A 20,770-nucleotide genomic window follows, 5' to 3' on the forward strand; every position below is an offset into this window, starting at 1 on the left:
GCGGCGCGGGAAGCAGGGACAGCATCCCCCTCTCAGCGCGCACGGGCGTCTCAGTTCGCATTCCACCGGCCAGCTCTCCGCTGGCGCGTCGGGGCTTCAGGACAGGCGCCGGCTGCTGTTCTGCTCCTAGTCTGAGTAGCTTCGCAACTCGGGCGGCGAGTCTAGCCACAGGAAGTTTATTCTCGGGCTCCTTTTCTAAAAGGAGGAAATAGCAGAAGTTTTTCAAAGCGGACAGCCTTGCTTTTCTCTCTCTTTCATTTTGTTTTTTTTGCTCTCTCTGAAATTTGGGGGCCCCCCACCTGGCCGGCAGGGCTCGTTGGGCCCTAATCTTTTTCAACTGCCAATTTTTGGTTTGGACGTCTGTGCCGGCTGGGCTCCGGCTGCGGGCGGGGGTGGGAGGGCGCGCGCGCGGGGGAGGGACCCAGGGACGCACGGACTTTTTTAGAGGGAGGGACCGGGTGGACAACTGGTCCCGCGGGGCTTCTAGAGCAGCAAAGTTGTTCAGCGAGAGGCGCTCGGGGGGCACTGTTCCCGAGGCTGTCGTCGCTGCCTTCTGCTCGGCGCCCGGCGCCTCCGGGGAGAAGCCCGAGCGGGAAGGCTAGACCCGAGGCGCGGCCCGCGGGCGAGGAGGGCGCAGAAGCCTGTGCGCGGCCGCAACGAGGGCGGGGGAAGAAAAACACCCTGTTTCCTCTCCGGCTCCCACCGCGGATCATGTACCACGATTATCCCGGGAACTTTGACACCTCGTCCCGGGGCAGCAGCGGCTCTCCTGCGCACGCCGAATCCTACTCCAGCGGCGGCGGCGGCCAGCAGGTAGGTGCCGGCCCCTGAAGCACCTGGCTGCGCGGGCGAACCCTCGCCCTCCTCTCACCGCCACTGCCTATTTTTCTTTCTTTTCCTTTTCTTGATTTTGCGAGAAAGTACCTATAGTCCACGGTTGTAAATTTTGCATTTTCGCCCTGTGCCCCCCGCCCCTTCCCCCACTTTTTTTTTTTAAGCTGGAGCGGGGAGGAGGTTTGAAGAGCCAACAGATCCTTCCCTTTTCACTACATTTTATCCAGACTAGCCCCTGTTCTGGAATTGCATAAACCCTTCCCGGAACCTGATACCTCCTCTCCCAGGAGCGGTTCCCCCCACCTCTCTTCTTGCTCTCCCTGTTCCCCGACCCCCCCCCCCCGCAACCGCCGTGGTGGAGAGACAAGAAAATCAGAAAATCTTTGCGCCCACTGGCCCCTTCCAAGATCCAGGGACCCCATTCCTGTGGGAAAGCCCTCTCCCTCCCTTCTCCTGTTCTCCGTGGCTTAGTTCATTTCTGAAAGAGGTTTGGGACTTGAAAACACGATTGGGCTCATTCAGGTAATCCAGAGTGAGCGGGAGGGTTGCCCCTCTGGGAATCAGGTGCGAAGGTCAGGAAGGAAGAGGCCAACCTTGATTGGCTCCGGTGGCCACCTGTGTGACCCGCGCCCATCCTCTGGAATGGTCAGGGACAGGAGCCTGCACTGCCTACGTACGGCAGGGGCGCCTTGAGGGTCTGGGATTACCCAGGGCAAAGAGGCCCAGCAGAGATAAGTGGGGGAAAGAGACATCACTTGGACTCCTGGGTGATTCTGGAAGCGGAAAAACAACTTGTTTCTAAAGCAGCCGGACTGGTTTGCACTGGAGGGATTGTGTGTGCTCTCCGTGTGTCTATAAATACCAGGAAGGTGCTGATGGTGGTGGTTGGGTGCCTGCCTGCGGGGTGGGGCTAGCTGCCTGTTCTCTGCAGCAGATCCCTGTTCCCAGGCGTATGAGGGGGTTGGGTTAACACAGAAGGTCCACCACAGTGTGCTGCCCTTCTTGGGCAGGATCTGTGGAGTCTCTGGCCAACCAACTTCTGAAGCAAAACTTGCTCTGGTGAGGCGGCGGCTTTGGCCCCTAGAAGCCAGCCAGATAGGAGGGGCTGGGGTGGGCTCCAGGGAGGGGTAGACTGAGTTGGGGAATAAAATGGAAACGTGGCCGCTTTTGGACCTGAAAAAGGATACCTTGTTCCAGGGTGATTCCCTGCCCCTGGTGAGTTTCCAAATAGTGTCTTCCTTCTACCTCCCCCTGTTGTTGTTAGGTGATGTGGAGTCAATTTTTGACTCACAGCGACCCCATGTGACAGTAGAACTGACCTACAGGGTTTTCTAGGCTGTACTCTTTATGGGAGCAGATCTCCAGGTTTTTCTCTCATGGAGTCGCTGGATGAGTTCGAACTGCTTACCTTTTGGTTAGCAGCTGACTGCACTTAACTGTTGGGCCACTGGGGCTCGTTCTACCTTCCCTGGTGCCTCCGTAATCACTCATTGAAGAAAGCCAGTTCGGGGTCTGTGCGTTAAGGGTAGTCACTGCGCCCTTAATAAAGTGTAGCAAGGTGATAGGTTTAAAATCTTATCCTAAAAGGAGTTCGTTATGTTTGCTTTCTAGTCATGTTGGTGGTTTGTATTGGATTCAAACATCATTAGGCAATGGGTTGAAGTCATTTATACCCATTCCCTCAGTCTCCAATGCAACAAGCCGCCAAACGCTTCTCTTCTCCCCATATCATCATGAAGGGATCCTTTGATTTCTTCCCTGTTGTTTTAGCTGCTGTTCCTGTGGTGGTGAGCATTTCAGTATTACATTCTCGCTGCCTGGCCTCACTCAGACCCTGGGGCCCGTGTGGGAAGTTAGACCGGACATCAATGCCCCTACTGAATAATCTGTGTCACTAGGGCTTTGAGCCCAGGATGTGAGTGGAGGCAATTCCCTGTTTTGGAAGAAAATCAGACAGGAAACCAGTTCTAGGAAGAAGGAAGAGGACTGAGTCCAGCAGACTGTAATGGGGACTCATTACTGAAGCAAAAAGCAGCTGTTGGCTAATTCCTAGCATGCTGTAACACATGAAGATTTTGTAATTAGTAATAACCAGCAGTGCACGCATACAAGCTTGCCTCTTTGGCCCAACAATGGGAGTGAGGCTCCTTTCAAACCAGAGGGATTGGCAAGGTAGTGCCACTTTAGACAAGTTTCACAGCTGGCCCACTCCTTGGGGGCAGGGGAGGGTTTTTCAATCCTGTCTCCAACCTTGAGCAGAGCTGTTCTGAGGTTGTAAGGACCTGAGAGGCTTTTGTTACTTCACAAGTCTGTGCTATGACTCTGCCCAATCTGGGGCTCAAGGTAACTTTATTACATACCAGATAAAACTCATAATCACTCTGTTTCCCTCAGCTTCCTTTACTGGGAGTCTTTCAGGGCAGTTAGTGGATGGGCCTTCCTCCTTGAGGCGTCTCAGTGGACCAGTTGGTGTAAGATGGTTTCCTGGTTTTCCCTTGGGCAAGTGAATATTCTTTTTCCCGGATCTCTTTCTTCATGGGATCCAGTATTCCTGAGAAGACTGTTTACTCACCCTGGAGCTTTCCTCTCCTCTCTAGCTTCTTAAAGTTTGGGCTTAACACAGGGCCATCAGTTCGAGTGACTTTGGGGAGGTGCAGATAACTTTTCTGAAGCTTCTGTTCTTGAATATGACTGGAACTTGAAGCATGAAAAATATTTCCTGTACTAGTTATAGTTTTAATCTCAAAGGTTGGTCACGGGTGATTTTGTTTTGTCAGTACTAGTTGCTGTACCACATATCTCCCCCTCCTGGATTTTTTTTTTTTTTTTTTTGGTCGTTTTGTCTCTCCTAACTTCCCGAGGAAAACACCTCCCAGATGTATGCCCTGCCTGGCTGCTGGACTATTACGGTTTCAGGGCCTGAGCATTACGCAATCCCGCCAGTTACACAAACATAGGTCATTGCATAACTTGTTTTCATCAGCTGGGCCCCCTTTTTATAAAAAACACAACAAAAACAAGACCCAGAACTTCTCCAAGGCTGCCATTTGTCATTTCTGAGATAACTTTTGAAAATAAATCAAGAGGGCTATTTGCTTTTTGGAATCAAGGAATACCAGACTAGCTCTCTTCTTTTCTTCAGCAACCACTCTCTCCCAAGACACATGCGCATGCACACGCGCGCGCGCGCACACACACACACGCACACGCACACGCACACGCACACGCACACGCACACACACACACACACACACACACACACACAAAAAATTCCCCAGAGTGAACTTTTGCCAACTGTACCAGGCTGGGACATTCCTCACATCAAAGAACTTTTACCAGAAATGACTGTGATTCCCAAGTCAGCCCCAATCATACCTCTCTAGTGCCCCCTACAGGACATTAGTAGAAGAACCATGTTGGGAACGTATTTTTCCAGCCCCGGAAGTGTTAACTACGATAGTTTTTGTAATTCTTAGGATTTTTTTCCTTTTCATTAGGGACAAATAAGTGCCATATATTTAACAAGAGTTAACTAGGAACTGCTATAACTTCAAAGTGCAGTTTCTTCTTTTATTTCTATTTTATTTTGTTCTAAATAAAGTATTTAGACACAACAACAAATAAAGTCTGGTTGAAGAAAGTGCTTTTCTTTTTCCCTATTTTGATGTCCGTCTGTTCATTAGGGTGCCAGCACCATGTCTTCAAATTCTGAAGGCTTGCTCTCTTTTTTTTTTTTTTTTCTTTTTCTGGTAAAATACATTTAACAAACACTTGCCATTTTAACCATTTTTAAGTGTATAATTCACTGACATTAATTACATTCACCAGGTTGTGCAACCATCACCACTATCCATTTCCAAAACTTTTTCATCATCCAAACAGAAACTGGGTGCCCCTTAAGCAATAACTCCCCACTCCTTCCTCCCCGCAGTTCCTGGGAATCACTTTGGTCTCCATGCATTTGCCTGTCCTAGATAACGTAAGTGGAATCATACAGTATTTGTCCTTTTGTATCTGACTTTCACTCAGCATAATGTTTTCTAGGTTCATCCATGTTGTAGCATGTATCAGAGCTTCATTTCTCTTTATGAATGAATAACCAAGGCCTAATCTCTTGATGTGTTTTTATTAGGACCCGGGGAATTTCTGGGGGGGAGGAGAAGGGTAGTGGAAGGTGTAGAGTTGGTGGGAAGATGGGAGATATACATTAAGGTTCTGATGTGATTTTTTTTTTTGGCCTTGATCTTACAGATGTTGTAGATTAGGATCAAAGAAAATGTTATCCCAGGAATTTGTCTGTTATGCTGATTCTTGATGGTGGAAGTCAGCGTCACTTTTTCATCAGAGTGAATGGGGTGAAGTAGCAGTCATGTATTGTCTGAGTGGCAGTCGAATTTTTCTATCCAAACCCTGAATGCATTTCCATGTCTTTATTTCTGCCTGCCTTATTATTCACAGCTAGTGTAAAGTTAGGAGATTCATTTTTAAATTTTCTATCTTAATCAAGCACACCAGAGCCTTGTACATCCAAATCACTACTGTCCCCTTTGTAATTGTTACTTGAGGGGACGAAATGACTCAGGAAGGTTTTGCAATGTCCCCCTTTTTGGAATCGCCTGTAGCACATTCTTCTGAAAATCCTCCCTGCTAACAAATCTTTGTCCTTTGAGGGTCAATTAGAATTTTGGAAATTACCAAAAGATCTTTGGAACCAAGTCTACCATGTGATCAGGCTGGGTCCAGATGTGACCCTGAGTCCTATTGGTCTGAGTCTAGGGAGTCTGACTAGGGAAGCATTCCCCAAGGCCAAGCACACCAGAGCAGGCACCTTTAATGACAGTATGCTTGCCATCCATGCTTTGGATTTTTCCCTCTGTTAACCAGGAACAAAGATACTGTTTTTGAGAACTAAGAAAGCTAACTTTCTGATCAATTTGTTGAAAGAAAGAGACAAAATGGCTTCATTACTTTGTGGATATTTCTCATCCATGTGTGTGTGGTATCATCTGGTGGCCACAGCATTTCAAAATGACGGCATCTGCCCTGATTGCGGCAAAATATATCTGTTACTGTTCCAACCCCACTTGGTAACTTTATCCTCCATTAACTCGCTGGGCCAAGAGGGAAGGTAAGATTGCTCTTGGTCCACCACTGTCTCTTATCTCTGTCACTTGGCGCTAGCCATGCTGTGGTTCTAAGGGAAGAGGAAATGACATGCCCTTCCCATTGAGTACATAGCTGTCGAGGACTGATGGGGTGCAAGAGAGGGCCACAGAATGGCCGAGTGAGTTCTCCAGGGCTTTGGGGTGAGGCTTCTGGCCAGAAGGGCCTTGCTGCAGTTTCCTTCCACCTGGAGGATGGCTCCATTTCAGCACTTTATTCTTTCCTCTGCTTTGCCCTGGTAGTTAGGAGAAAGAAGATAGGGTGGTTCTTTCAAGTGAACCTGGAGAAGAGAAGAGGCTGACACAGGTAGGCCACCTGAGGCAGTGTTTGTATCCTGTAAAACTTAGGGATATTATGACTTTTTAGCATCAGTTTTCATTGTGACATAAATGGCATTTTCTCAGATTTAAAAAAAAAAAAGTTACCGTTGAGTCAGCTCTGACTCATGACAACTCTATATGTGTCAGAGTAAAACTGTGCTCTATAGGGTTTTCAATGGCTGATTTTTCAGAAGTGGATTGCCAGGTCTTTCTTCCCAGGTGCCTCTGGGTGGACTCAAACCTACATACAACCTTTCAGTTAGCAGCCGAGCACTTAACTGTTTGTGGCGCCAAATGAAGGCCCAAAGTATAATGGGGATTCTGTGACGTCCAATGCAGAATCTATGAAGTATGGTTCAGTTCCATAGAGAAGACTTTTGAGAACATCCCAAGTTCAGTAAAAATGTAGAGCAGTTGAGTCAAACTGGACATTAACAGGGTTATTGTGGGAAGCATGAGGCGACATTTGTCCTTTCCCTTTCCTCTCCGCATGAGCCAATCTCCTGGGTTGCCAGAATTTGCCTTGCCTGTGTTGGAAACCTAAAAAAAGCGTTCTTAAGAGAAGAAGTAGAGGGTCAGCGAAAGAGAGGAAGACCCTCAACAAGGTGTATTGACACAGTGGCTGCGGTGATGGGCTCAAGCATAGCCAACGGTTGTGAGGATGGCGCAGGACTGGGCAGTGTTTTGTTCGGTTGTACAGGGGGTAGCTATGAGTTGGAACCGACTCTATAGCTCCTAACAACATCAGAGAAAAAAAACCCAGTTCCTTACCAGACATACACAGTCATACTCCTGCTTGGTGATACAGGCCGCAGAGCCCACAGAGGTCATGGCTTGAGTGTTTGGTGGCCCAGCTGAGGGGACAGGCCAAGAACATCCACCTTGACTTCCAGTTCTGCCCAGCTCAGGACTCTCTGGGATAAGCCCTGTTCCTTCTCCATGCCTGTGGGAAATGAGGCCCAAACCCTAGTGACGGGGTCCTTCAGTGAGGGGCTGTGGTTGTGACCCTCCTTTCTGAGTCCAAGGCCCTGCTGTAGAGTCCAGAAAGGCCGTTTTCCCAAACCAGCAAGTGCTGGGCCCCAGAGCTGATGAGGAGGCTGTATGTGTTGAGCGTCTTTCTGACAGGCAGTGGGAAGAGTACACACACGTTTACTGAGCAGGCCATCAGCACCCTTCCATTCAGGGTGCCACGGAGTACAGCAGGTTCTCGTGCCCCAACACCAGCAGCAAGGCCTGAACGAGCCTCCAGCTTCAGCCTCGAGGTCTGGAGAGTAAAGCTGAGTGCGAGCCTGTCTCCTAGGTGAGGGGAATCCCTCAGCTCTGATTTTCTGCTTTCTTCTCTTCTTTCCCCTCCAACCTGAGCATAAGAGATGAGAATGGTCCTCTAGGACAGGGGTCAGCAGACTATGCCCAAGTGTTTTTGTAAATAAAATTTAATGGAACACAGCCACGCCTGTGTGTTTGCGTATTGTCTGTGGCTACTTTCACGTGACAATGGCAGGGCTAAGTGGTGGCGACAGACAGTATGTCCCACAAAGCCTAAAATATTTACTGTCTGGTCCTTTACAGCAAGAATTGGCCAAACTCTGCTGTCGGAGGCTGGTGGTGGCCACTTTGTCCTTTTATAGGCATTCTTGCCCACCCAGACGTCGACAGGGTGACACAGGGCAATAGAGCATTTGGAGGCTTTGCCAGGCTGGAATGTCACACAGCCATCTAGCATCTTCGTTCTGCTCCCCAGAGAAGCTTCCAAGGGGGCTGGAGCACCCCAGGGGGGAGCCAAGTTAGATCCTGGGTAACCCCCTCCAACTCCCCACCTGCAGCACACACCCAGTACTGCAGCAGCTCACTCCCAGTACTGCAGCAACTCACACCCAGTACTTCAGCACAACACACACCCAGTACTACAGCAACACACACCCAGTACTGCAGCAGTAGGGATAAACTGCCCTGATGCCCATAGCTGTGCAATGCTGTCTTAGTTTCTGTTCAGTGTTAACACAGTCACAGAGACCCATGACTTATCCCCAATGTGACATTTGGCTGATTCCGGGGTTCTGTTGGCATAGAAGAATGCCAGGCTAACTTCTGGGGTGGCAAACTGCTGTCCTCACTGCTTCTCTCCCACCCCGGTATCACTTTCTGAGTAATACATTCAGAGCTGAGGCCAGACACATCCGCCAGATCTAATTTAAACTTCTGTGTGTCTCCCAGAGAGGCGTCTCTTGAAGACAAAAGCATTCTTTATCAGGGCCCCATCCCCTCTGGGGATGGGACATTGTTTTCCCAGCAGTTTAGAGCCAGTGTGTTATCCAGATGGCTCTACCTCCCATCTGAAACAAGGTGTACTTGCACTTCAGAGGCAGTCATTACCTACTGCCTTGTTTTTATTGCTGTCTTGTTTTGTCTAGACCAAGCCAATGGCTGCAAGGGATCTGGCTGAAGTGAGCTGGGAGCATATTCCGTAGCTCTGCTGTCCACTCAGCAAGTGGGCTGGAGGGCCCGAAAGGGGCTGAGGACCATCCACTTACTCCCTAAGGGATTTTAGTCTCCAAGTGTTGCTTCAGATTTTTTGCTGGCTTCCTCAAACTTAAACAGGGAGCAATTTTGTTGGTTTGAATAGAGAGTGAATTTCGTGGGTGCTTTCCTAAGAAGAAAGCTGACAGTCCCCACAGAGGTGGAATCATATCAAACCGTTGTACTGGATGCCTTGGGTGCACTTCAGCCCCAGGCTGGCCTGCTGAGACAGATCCTGACTTGGGAAGAGAAACAGAATAAAAGTGTTGGGTGCGTCCCTAGAGTGGGAAGCTGGCAATTCTACCAGGAGCCACTGCATGCAGAGCACAGAGACACTTATAATGATGATGAGATGATGATGATGGTACCACCTTCCATTTGTTTGAAGCAGGTTCTCAACCCAGGCTGTACGTTAGAATCTCCTTAGGAGCTTTTAAAAAAATATCATCAGTACTCCACTCCAGACCAATTATTTCAGAACTCTAATGGTGAGGCTCGGCTTTGGTGTTTGTTAAAAGCTCCCCAGAATATTCTAATGTGTAGCCAAGGTTGAGAACCACTGGTGTATGCTTCGCAGTCTGTGATTACCTCTTCTTGTAGCTACTTATTTAATCCTCGTGACAGTGCAGTGGGTTTGGTGCTAGTATATTCCCCTTTATAGACAGGGAAACTGAGTCCTCAGTGATTTGCCAAGGGCAGAGCACTTAGTGGCTGAGGTAGCCCTCAAACCCAGGACACCCATCAAGTGTAGTGCTGCGCTCCTCCCCTGCCCCTCCCGTTCAGCAGTCGAAGAGAAAAATATCTTCTGGGACTTGGTGCTTCTGCACGTACTCATCCATGCCCATGTGTTCCCACATACTCTGCCTCCTCACAGCCCAGCCCCGGTGTCTTTTCTTTTCTCTTTGAAGACCATTTCCCACTTGGGTCCTTCCTTGTCCACTACACCCTTCCCTCCTTCACACACACACACACACACAGACACACAGACACACACACAAACACACACGCACACACACACCTTTTCAGTCAGTTCCTGATAAAGCTCAGTCGCCTTTGCCTTCAGAGGTCCAAGGTTAGAATCTATTGCACTGGTTAGCATTCCTCACAGAAACCCAGAATCCACTGCACTGGGCAGCTCTCCTCATGGAATCCCAGAATCCATTGCACTGGGCAGCTCTCCTCATGGAATCCCAGGAGCCATTGTGCTGGGTAGCTCTCTTCGCTGAATGCCCTTGGCCTGGGGCCCTGGGTGGTCTGCAAGGTGAAGCAGCCACATTCCACCACCCAGACTGATGGTAGGCAGGTGGCAGTGCAGTGAGTGAGGGAGGGTCCCTAGCTCCCTCAATTAGAGTAAGGTACCCTAAGCATCACTTTACTTACACAGTAGGAACCCAGGTGCCCCCAGGGGCAAAGAGAGTGGTGGTGGCAGCTGCCATTGCTGTTGATTCTTCTAATCCTGATTGGTCTGATTGGCTCGAATGGGTGAGGGGATGCTATAATTGGGCCCAGGGAGGTCCTATGATAATAATAATGGGATTTCATTTGGGGCCAAACAGACCTATGTGGCCTCCTTGGTGAGAGAGAAGGTCTGCAGGGACCCATGGCAGGACTGACCAGATGGACCTGGGTCTGGATTTTCAGGAAGAAGGAAGCAGTGCTAAAGCAGCTTGTGTGGCACCTTGTTTAAGAGCTCTAGCTTCATTGTCAGGTTGAACTGGGCTTGAACACTGACCCCAGTGCTTGTTAGCAATGTGGCCTTGAATAAGTTACTTAATCTCTCTAAGCCTAAATTTCTGCCTCTAAATCGAAGATGATAGTTCTTTCCTCAGAGGGAGAATTAATGAGAGATAATCTATGTAAAACACTAACATGGTGCCTGTCATTTAGTCACTAAGTGCTAGCTATTGTTGGTGTCATTTAACCCACTAGGTTAGGGAAGAAAGTGTTTGGATAACCTTTTTGTGGAAACAGGAATCATCTGAGGATGAGAGTTCACCTGGGTTCCATTAGGCGGCCCTTCCCCTGAGAAGCTAGAAGTGGGGGATGCTTCTCTTCTTACTCCTTCTCCCATTTTCCAGTAGTTGCCTTGAAGAAAAGTCAACCCAACTGTTGAGGAGCATGGCCCATTTTAGTTTTTGTACTCTGTCATCATCTTATATTTTAAATAGAATGTCTCCTGCAGCAAGTCCCAGGGAGCTGTGCAGCATGGTCTGGGCATAAATTGAGACAGGGAGAAAGCTCTGAGGTAGCGACACCAGAGTCTCCCACACCAGAGTCTCCCACAGACGCATCTGCGAACACAGATAGCTAGATATGGAGATAGGTAGAGAGACCCAGTGCCTACCCCAGGCAAGATGGGGGTGGGGGAAGAGGAAGAGGGACAAGGACAGCAAGAGGAAGTCTGGCCACAAGTGCCACCACTTTTCAGTCTCATGAGTTGAAGGATACTTTTTCAGGGACCTGGTGTCACCCTCATGGGGTCACAGTCCTGTCTTGAAACTGGAAAGTGACAAATGCAGGCACAAAAGCTTCCTGGTGATCTTCGTTGCTCAGAGCCACTGGTGTGTGAGTCTCCTCAAGAGGCCCTGAGCTGGTCCACTGGGGAGTAATTGGCAGGTGACTCAGAGGCTCCGAGGGGTGCAGGTGGGACACCTGCCTCCTGCACATGTAGGCATAGCTAGCCTGGAGGGCTGCAGAGAGGGCTTGCTGAGTGCCACTGGATAGGAGCTGCATCTGTCTTGGAGGTTGTTTGGGATGTGACAGCATCTTCCTGTGTGCCCCTTTGGGGTGGAGCTCCCGGGACCCCAGTCAGGGAGCAGAGCTGAATGAGGCCCCAGGAACATGAAGTTTGCCCTGTGTCTTGGATATGCAGGACTTGCCCGGGACTTGTTCTGGAAAGCCCACCTGGTGTCCTGACCTTGCTTTCCAAGCACTGATCCTGCTTTCTCTGCTGGTTTTCACCTCTTGGATCTACTTGTCCCGTTCTACTCAGTGTTTATCAGCTCAATTGTGTTTTTCTCCTCATTTCAGAAATTCCGGGTAGATATGCCTGGTTCAGGCAGTGCCTTCATCCCCACGATCAACGCCATCACGACCAGCCAGGACCTGCAGTGGATGGTGCAGCCCACAGTGATCACCTCCATGTCTAACCCCTACCCCCGCTCACACCCCTACAGCCCTCTGCCGGGCCTGGCTTCCGTCCCCGGACACATGGCTCTCCCAAGACCTGGCGTGATCAAGACCATTGGCACCACGGTGGGCCGCAGGAGGAGAGACGAGCAGGTACAGCTGAGACCAGTGAGGATGGACCGCACCGGGGCTGTCAGGCGCTTCACATGCAATGTTGTCTGCAGACTGGTGGGAACAGGTTAACGTTCTGGGGGGACTAGGGAGAGGGGAGCCAGAGGACACATTGTCCTCATCATTGGAGGCAGAGCTGGAGGCCTAGCTCTGTCATCTCACCCGTGTTTCTTAGAATCTCTGAGACTCAGTTTCCTCCTTTGTAAAAGAGCAGTAATAGCACCTGCCAGGCAGACTTGTTGCTGTTCAAATGAGACTGTGTGTGTGAAAGCATGTTTAAGTTGTCAGATGTCAACACATGGGAAGGACTGTTATAACCTGTCTGCAGCAGTGGCCTTTGGGACCTGGGTCAAGTAGCCATGGAGCCCTGGCTGTAGACTTGTTTGATTCACCCTTAGCTTCTCCCAGTATCCAGTGCAGGCAGACACCCAGCCGACCCAAAGGGTCAGACTCTAAGCCGGTGCTGCCCAAATTACTTTCCCTTCCTCCTCAGCGTCCCAAACTCCATCTTATAGCAGGAGCTGGTTTCTGGTGCTTGGATTGCACATTCTAGAAGTACAGTGACTCTGGACTCTTAGGAGTCTGGTCACCTGCTTTAGCTGATGGGATGAGGGTGGCCTTTTTTCCCCCAAGGGGCTTAGCTTTGAGAGGGAGTCGGCCTGGCTGGGAGGGAAGCCAGGACATGGGGTGGGGGGGCTCTGCATTTAGGCAGCGTCTCCCCAGCACTCAGAAGGCCCACTGGCAGTATCAGCAGTTAGTCAGGGTAGCGATGAGCCCCCAGTCCCAGAAAGAGAGATCACAATCACGCATAATTCTAGCAAGAAGGCAACATGGTTTTCAGAGAGCCGCTCCGTCCCTTCAAAAATGGTACAGTCAAGGCCGAGACACACCTGCCAGGGTCACTTACCAGTGAGTAGGAGAACTACTCAGTGACAGCATTGGAACTCCTTCCCGTTTTAGCGCCTGTCCACCTTCACTCTGGGATCCCCTGGGTCCACAGTGTTCCAATAGGTGACCATGTGTTCCCCACTGGGCAGTCATGGATCCAGTGCTGTTTGTTTTCAGGATACTTAGAGTCACCTGTATCATTGCTCCAAGGAATGGGATGCTTTCTCAGGAGTCGTACTCCTCTGAGGACAAAGCTGGGCCTGTGTCCACCCCCTGTTGGTTTGTTCTGCTAATGCTGGGCCCACAGTGCAGGGACAGGGGGAGATGTGTGTAACAGGTACTGTGGGAGATACAGCTCACAGTCATGTCTTGGCCTCTGTTGCCTGGCCAAGTGGCTGATATCCACCTCACTGTTGCTTTCTGTAACTGCAGTTATAAATACTGCAGTAGTAGTGATCAGAATGTCATTTACAAATGTGCTTCCTCCAGGGAGTCCAAAGTACAAAGCTGATTAGTCACTGATGAGCTGGATTCTCCCAGGATGTAAGTGACCTCTGAGTGAGAGCCAGGTCTTTGAGGGACTCTTTTGGGCTAGAGGACAACAAAGCAAGATCTGTTCAACATGCTTCACTATCTTCTGGGCCAACTCACACCAAATTTAAACGCTTATATCTGGAAGGGACTTTGGAGACATCTTTTCTAATTTTCCCTCTGCACCCATTTTACAGATGAGGAGACTGAGGCCAGAAAGGAGAAGTGCCCTGTGCAGGGCCACATAGTAAGTTGATAGCAGAGCCAGGCCTGGAATCCACCTCCTTTGACCCTCAGCTCTGTGGGTTTCCCGCCACTTCACCTGGGCGTGCCTTAAGACAATCTGTCTGGAGAATTTCCTTCCTTTTTTTGAGACAGAGGGAGAAAGCACAGAGCATTTTGTCCCACCCCACATCAGTTAGTTCAGATGATCATCTGATAGCTTTGAGGAAGCCTGGGCATAGCAGCCTAGAGCTTTGGCTATTTGGGATCTTTACTCTGGAGCCTACTTCTGCACCCCACACCCTCGCGTGGGGGAGGAGCCTTTTATGGGGAGCCAGCCTGGTGCCGTAACTGCCCTCCTGAGCCTGCCAGGAGGCTCCCTCTGAGGCCAGTAGTGGTGGCTGAGGAGGCAGGGAGGGGAGGGTGAGTGTGGCTTGTGGGTGTGTACCTGGCGTGCTGACACACTCAGGCCGTAGCCGTGTTGATCTCACCGCCCCTGAACACTTCCTATGTTGACAGCTCCACAAACTGCCCCACACCTTATCAGATGGCAGTGGGGTAGGGGGAAGGAAAGGCTTTGAGGCTAACTAGGAGGCCAAGGGGGAAGGGAGGCTGAAGTGGATCAAGACCTGCCCTCCCTCTTTTCTGCCCTCACACTGAGACCTGGGGGGCTTGCTGGGGCTCAGGGAGCCCTGGTGGCCCTTTCAGTGGTGAGCCCTGAACCCAGGACTGCAGCAGGGGCATAAGGCTCTCTTGGTAACTCTGTTGGGCACAGGTTCAGACAAATTTAAGAGCAGCAAGTATTCATGGCCTTTGCCAAGTGGCCTCATGACCTCAGCTGGGCAGCCTGCCCCTGCACGGAGCATAGTGCATGAGTCTGTAGACTGCGGGTCTCAAGTCTATTTAGATACTTGCAGGACTCAGACCATCAGAGAGGAAATCTCTTGTCTTTCTAGCACTTTATAGCATCTTCTTTCTTTTTAGCACTTTCTAGATTAGGGAGAGCTTCCACACTGTGTCTCATTTGAGCATAACAGAAACTTTATGTGAAAGTTAGGGCAGATATCATGAATCCCATTTTACACACGGGAAATCCCAGGCTCAGGAAGGTTAAGTGACTTGTCCGTGGCCACACGAAATGACATATGTGTGGTTTGCGCCCATTCTGTGTGATCTCTTTCCTTTCTACTTCGATACCTCTCAGAGAATGTGGAGCCTTTGGCCCTCCCAGGGAGATGGAGGGTTTCAGAGCCCTGGACTGAGGACGGGTCCTTGAGAGGGAAGTGGAGCTGGGACTTGGATGCGGGACTCTTAAGACCAGTGCCCTTGGAAAGCTCTTTGGAAGGGACCTGAAGGCTAGCAGGGATGTTAGCAGCTGAGTGGCCTTGTCTTATCTCACCTGGAGGCCTCTGTAGGGGGTTGAGTGACACAGTGAGGTAGGAGACAGTGAGGGAGAGGGCAGCTAGGCCTGCTTCTTCACAGTGAGGTGAGGGAGGCAGAGGAGGGCAAAGTGTGGTAAGAACCATCTTGGGGTGGAGAAGATCCAGGGGCCAACACAGATGGGTGGAGACACAGCTCAGCCGAAGCCCTGGGAGGCAGGACCTGTGGTACCGGGAGGCTGTGGATGTCTGTTCAGCCTGTCAGGCTGCCTGCTTCCCTCTGGGCCATGCTCCGGGGCTGTTGAGGATTTTATGGAGGAGGGTGTGATGAGCTTCTCTGTGCTCAGCTGGCCTGAGGCTGGCACATTTTCCTGAGAATTAGGTGCAGGGGCTCTTGCACCCTGGGGCCATGGGATCACCTCAGTGTAAACAGGCATGGGGCTGTCCTCTCTGACACTGGACCCTGCTTTGCTGTTCAGGACATCACAGGGACAGACCTCCAGGGCTGCAGGGAGAGTCCTGGGGACTCTGGCCTGGCCAGCCAGGAGAGGGGCTTCCTCCCTCCTGGAGGGCTGACAGTTAGAGCAGCTTCCTGCCCCCTCAAAGTGGCCTTGGCTATTTTCCCTGTGTGTTCCTGAGGGCAGGTCCAAGGTCTTATTCTCCTTGGTCCCTTCTAAGGTCCCAGTACTTCACTCAACACATAGTGGGTACACAGTCAATGTCTGATAACTGAATAGGATAGTTCTTCCTTTTGAACTGCTTTCTGCTTTGGCCCACAGCCACCTCCGGCATCCCCTCTGCCGGGGAGGGCACTGGGGTCACAGCTCTGAAAGGGCTGTATGTTGGCACAGCACCAGTCCTTGCCCTCTGGTCTGAGCTGGGGGTGAGCCTGGCAGGTACCTAACCATCATCATTGGAAGGAGCTAGGTTATAAGCTCTTTGCAGGAGAGATCTTTGTTTGGTTCACAGATAAATCCCAAGCCCCTCGAACTGCCTGGCACATAGGAGGCTCTCGTTTGTTGAATGAGTGAATGGGTATGGTGACAGCAGGATTTAATGTGCCTGAGGGTCCTCCTCCTGCACCTCCTGCCCAGCCTAGCACTGTGCCAGGCATCTGGGGGAGTCCTCTGGATGGACTGTGAGCAGTGGGCGCTCCAGGACTGGCAGAGGAAATCAGGAGTGAGGTGACATCCTTTGCCTCCCACTGGCAGTGGAACATTCCCCCTGGCGGTTCTTGCTTGTGAGATGGGGGTTGGGGGGGACATGGGAGACACAGCTCCTTCTCCAGGTGGGGATAATGAGGCTTGCAGAGCAGGCAGAGTGATGGGGAGGAGTGATTAGCCAGGGTTTGGAAGCAGCTGCTTACGTGGGTGGGGCCATTCTGGCTGGCACGAGGAGACTCTTGGGAAAATGCTCCCAGCTCGAGCTTGCTGACCTTGGCGCTGAATCAGGGCTGACATGACATGATGCCATCATGCCTGGGCCGGTCATCCCTGACCCACTGCTGCCCTTTTCTCCCTTAAAACAGGGCCGTCACCCTCTGGGGCAAATTCAGCTCACAGTTCCCTCCCAGGCAGCAAGACAGCTGTGGGCTGCATGTTCTGGGCCCCCAGACCCAGACCACACTCTTCTTGCCCTCCTGCCTTCCCCTCCCCAGTCCCAGGAGAGCTTCTTGCCCTACTTAAAAGACAGTTTTTAAACAAATGCTTGTGAATGCTTTGCCCCAACCTGATTGTGCTCCTCAACCTTGGCCTCTAGCTGTCTCCTGAAGAGGAAGAGAAGCGTCGAATCCGGAGGGAGAGGAACAAGCTGGCCGCTGCCAAGTGCCGGAACCGCCGCCGGGAGCTGACGGAGAAGCTGCAGGCGGTGAGGAGCTCGTGTGGGGCTAGGGCACTTCTGGGTGGGCTGGAGCGAGGGCCTCAGGGCTCCTGGCCCTCCCGCCTCCTTGTTCACTCATACCCTGGATGAGTCAGTGGAGTCAGATATTCCCTCCTGTTAGCACATGGCTTAGCTTGTGCTGACTAAAACGAGAGAGAAGGCGCTGGCCTGTGGCACCAGCCTGACCCAGAGAGAGAAGAACTAGACAGCTTTCTTGGGCCTGGCACCTGTTTACACTCAGTGTCCAAGCCTTCCCTGCTTTCAGATCTGTAGGGATTCCAGGTGAGGGGTGACAGAGGGTGTCGGCATCCCTGGTCCCCAAGAACCAGGGGAGGCCCAGACTTGCCCCCGTCCAGGGCTGCTTCCAAGGTTGCAGCGACCACCATCCTACCTCCAACAGGAGGGCTCCAGCCTGGCTTAAGAGCTGTGGCCTGGGCTCAGGGGAGATCTACCCTCTCAGCTCCTTCATCTCTGCAGAGGTCTGGATGCTCCCTGGTCCTGATGGAGATGGGCCATGTGCCAACCGAGGCTTATTTTCTTGGGGTTTTCTGGTATCCCACATGGCAGGAGGGTTCCCTTGTCTGCTGTGAGCCTGGAGCTGTGACTTTGGTACCTCCATGCCACCCTTGTGAGTCACACTCTCATGCTGCCTAATTGCCCTGACCTGGGGGCCCATGGCCCTGCCCTTCCCTCTTGAGAGCTGGACCTGACCAATGGCACGTAACTCCCGCCAGAGTCTAGCCGAGCAGGAAGGGCTGGGTGCCATGTGGAGGAAGCCCAGAGCCAGGCTGATTCTCCTGGGTGGAATGTTTTCAAAATGAGGAGATGAAGCAGACCGTCAGTGGTCCTTATGAAGACCAGCCAGGATGAGGCTGTGGATGTCACAGAGTGCCTTGCACCTCCCGTCATTTTATTTAATCCTCACAGGTACCACCCGCCTGCTTAAGCTCCCCTTGTCCATCCTGGAACCCTCAACTTGGGTATTGGATGGATGCTGGGTGGATTCTGTAATGCCCCCTGGAGGTGTTGGCACCAGGGCCCATTAGTGATCAGCACTGCACAGGGAACTCTCTCAGCCGTGCCCTCAGGTATACTCCCATGCTCCTTTCCACCAGCCCCAGAATAGCCCCCACTCCTCCCCACCTCCAAGGTCCTCTGCTTTCCTCCCCTCCTCCCAGAAACCTCACACCCTACTCCCCCGCCTCCCCCGCCCAGTCCCAGCCGCCCAGGCCCCTGAGCCACATCCTCCACAGGAAACCTCTCACAAGCTCATGACGTTCATCAGACCCTTGAGACAGATGGAAACTTTTTTTTACTGTGCAATATGGTATACTCTGCTCGGTGAAGCTCTTGCCCCATAGCTCCTCGCTCCTGAACAGGATTCCGTGTTGAGGAAAAAGCGGGGAGGGCTGTTGACGCACACCTTTTCCTCTTCCACACCACTCGCTCCACGTGTCGCCTCTCTGGCTTTGTGTCAAAGAAGGGGGCTGTGGAGCTGGCTGTGGTCCTACCATCCTCGTGCTCTTGCAGGCTGACAGTTTCCTCATCTGTCAAGCAAGGGGGCTGAACTGAATGTTCTTCAAGGATCCTGTTAGTCCTGAAACACAGTCTTCAGATATTGGAGCAAAAAAGGGAAGGGGGCATGTGTGATGATCCAACAAGTATTGACCGAGCACTTATTCCATGCTGGGCACTGTTCTAGGCACTGGGGGCATGGCAGTGTGTATGACCAAGTCTCCACTCTCATGGAGCTTACAGTGTGGTGTTTATGCATCCACAGGGGCTGGCATGGGGCTGAGGAGGTAGCAGAGAGAAGGAGGGGTGGAGCCATAGGCTGTGCTCCCTTCTCCATTCAAATCTTCCTATTAATCACCCCTTAGGGGCACCTGGGGGGCAGTTCTGGGGCTAAGGCAGTAGAGTGCAGCAGAGAGCGGACTCTGGAGCCAGACACTTTGGGGCTGAACTCTAGACTGCCCTGCCTGCTTGCTCTGTGACTTTGGGGCTGAAGTCTAGAATGCCCTGCCTGCTTGCTGTGTGACTGTGGGGCTGAAGTCTAGACTGCCCTGCCTGCTTGCTCTATGACTTTGGGGCTGAAATCTAGACTGCCCTGCCTGCTTGCTCTGTAACTTTGGGCAATATTACCAAACCTCTCAAAACCTCCATTTCCTCATCTGCAAAATGGGGATTGAATAACGCCTATTGATGTGTTTAACACAGTGCCTGGCACTAAGTAAGTGCCCAATCACGGCAACTACAATTGTTATTCACCCCTCTCCAAGCTGACTTTCCTCCTTTCTAAATCCTGAAGCCTGGAAATACAAGGAATCTCTGGCCTCCAGATGACTCAGAACCTGTGGAGTCTGAGGCCAGCTGTGTGAGCCAGCAGCCTTCCCTTCTGTGTCTGGCTTTGAGCTTTCACAAGCAGGTCCCTGGCATGTTGCTTTCTCTCACACTCCCTTTTTCCCCCATAGGAGACAGAGGAGCTGGAGGAGGAGAAGTCGGGCCTGCAGAAGGAGATTGCTGAGCTGCAGAAGGAGAAGGAGAAGCTGGAGTTCATGCTGGTGGCCCATGGACCTGTGTGCAAGATCAGCCCCGAGGAGCGCCGATCCCCCCTGGCCCCTGGGCTGCAGCCCTTGCGCAGTGGGGGTGGTGGAGTGGGTGCTGTGGTGGTGAAGCAGGAGCCCCTGGAAGAGGACAGCCCCTCGTCCTCATCAGCAGGGCTGGACAAGGCCCAGCGCTCTGTCATCAAGCCCATCAGCATCGCAGGGGGCTTCTACGGGGAGGAGCCTCTCCACACTCCCATCGTGGTGACCTCCACACCCGCTATCACTCCAGGCACCTCAAATCTCGTCTTCACCTACCCCAGCGTCCTGGAGCAGGAGTCGCCCGCGTCACCCTCCGAGTCCTGCTCCAAGGCTCATCGCAGAAGCAGTAGCAGTGGGGACCAGTCATCAGACTCCTTGAACTCCCCAACTCTGCTGGCTCTGTAACCAGTGGACCTCTCCTCCCAGCTCTGGAGGGGAGCCTCATCACTGCCTCCTTCCCAGGGACCAGCACCTTCAAGCACTCCAGGGCCATGAGGGCAACGGGAGCCTGCCAGAGAGCTTCCTGGCTCTGGGGAGACCCAGGTGGGATCTGGCGGTAAGGCATTGGAGGACCTTGGAATGATCTCTTAGAAGTCATGGGACCTCCTCCCTCATTCATCTTGCAAGCAAATCCTGTTTCTTGAAAAGCCTCGGAGAACTTGGTTTGGTAAACTGAGACGCCTCTGGCTTCTGAAGAGCCTAAAGCTGGCCTGGACCATTCCTGTCCCTTTGTTACAACATTTTCTCTGGAGTGATGGTGTCCTGCCCCACCCCTACCCAGCATGCTCAGTGCCTTTTGGTTTCACCTTCTTTCTACTGGCCTCTCCTCCCTCCAGTGTCAGTTTCATTCCTTCTTGGTTTTTATCAAATTTGCCATGACATTTCATCTGGGTGGTCTGAATATTAAAACTCTTCATTTCTGGAGATGGGGCAGCAGATGACTCTTCTGCGGGGGCTGGCTTGTCTAGAGGGGACTATCAGTGTGCAATACAGAACCTTCCCTAACCTAACGCTCCCCAGCCCACCACCATCTCCAGAACCACAGCAGGGCTCCCTGAGCGTGCACCGAGATGCTGCCGTCGCGGGGAACTCCGCGGACCCTTCTTCCCCATCCTTGGAGACGGCTCTTGGTGGAGTGGCTTGGCCAGAAGAC

At 51.8% G+C, this 20,770-nt stretch overlaps 1 protein-coding gene across 1 annotated transcript; it reads left to right on the plus strand.

The window, feature by feature from the left end:
* The first annotated feature begins 482 nt into the window (after nucleotides 1-482).
* FOSL2 (FOS like 2, AP-1 transcription factor subunit) lies at nucleotides 483-20,541 on the plus strand. Its single transcript, XM_004377643.1, has 4 exons — nucleotides 483-813; nucleotides 11,865-12,116; nucleotides 16,913-17,020; nucleotides 19,504-20,541. Exons 1-4 carry the CDS (start codon nucleotides 712-714, stop codon nucleotides 20,020-20,022), a joined length of 981 nt encoding a protein of 326 aa, XP_004377700.1. The 5' UTR covers nucleotides 483-711; the 3' UTR covers nucleotides 20,023-20,541.
* The last annotated feature ends 229 nt before the right edge of the window (nucleotides 20,542-20,770 follow it).

Source organism: Trichechus manatus, unplaced genomic scaffold, assembly GCF_000243295.1.
Source record: "Trichechus manatus latirostris isolate Lorelei unplaced genomic scaffold, TriManLat1.0 scaffold00052, whole genome shotgun sequence".
In the NCBI taxonomy this organism is placed as follows: Eukaryota; Metazoa; Chordata; class Mammalia; order Sirenia; family Trichechidae; genus Trichechus; species Trichechus manatus.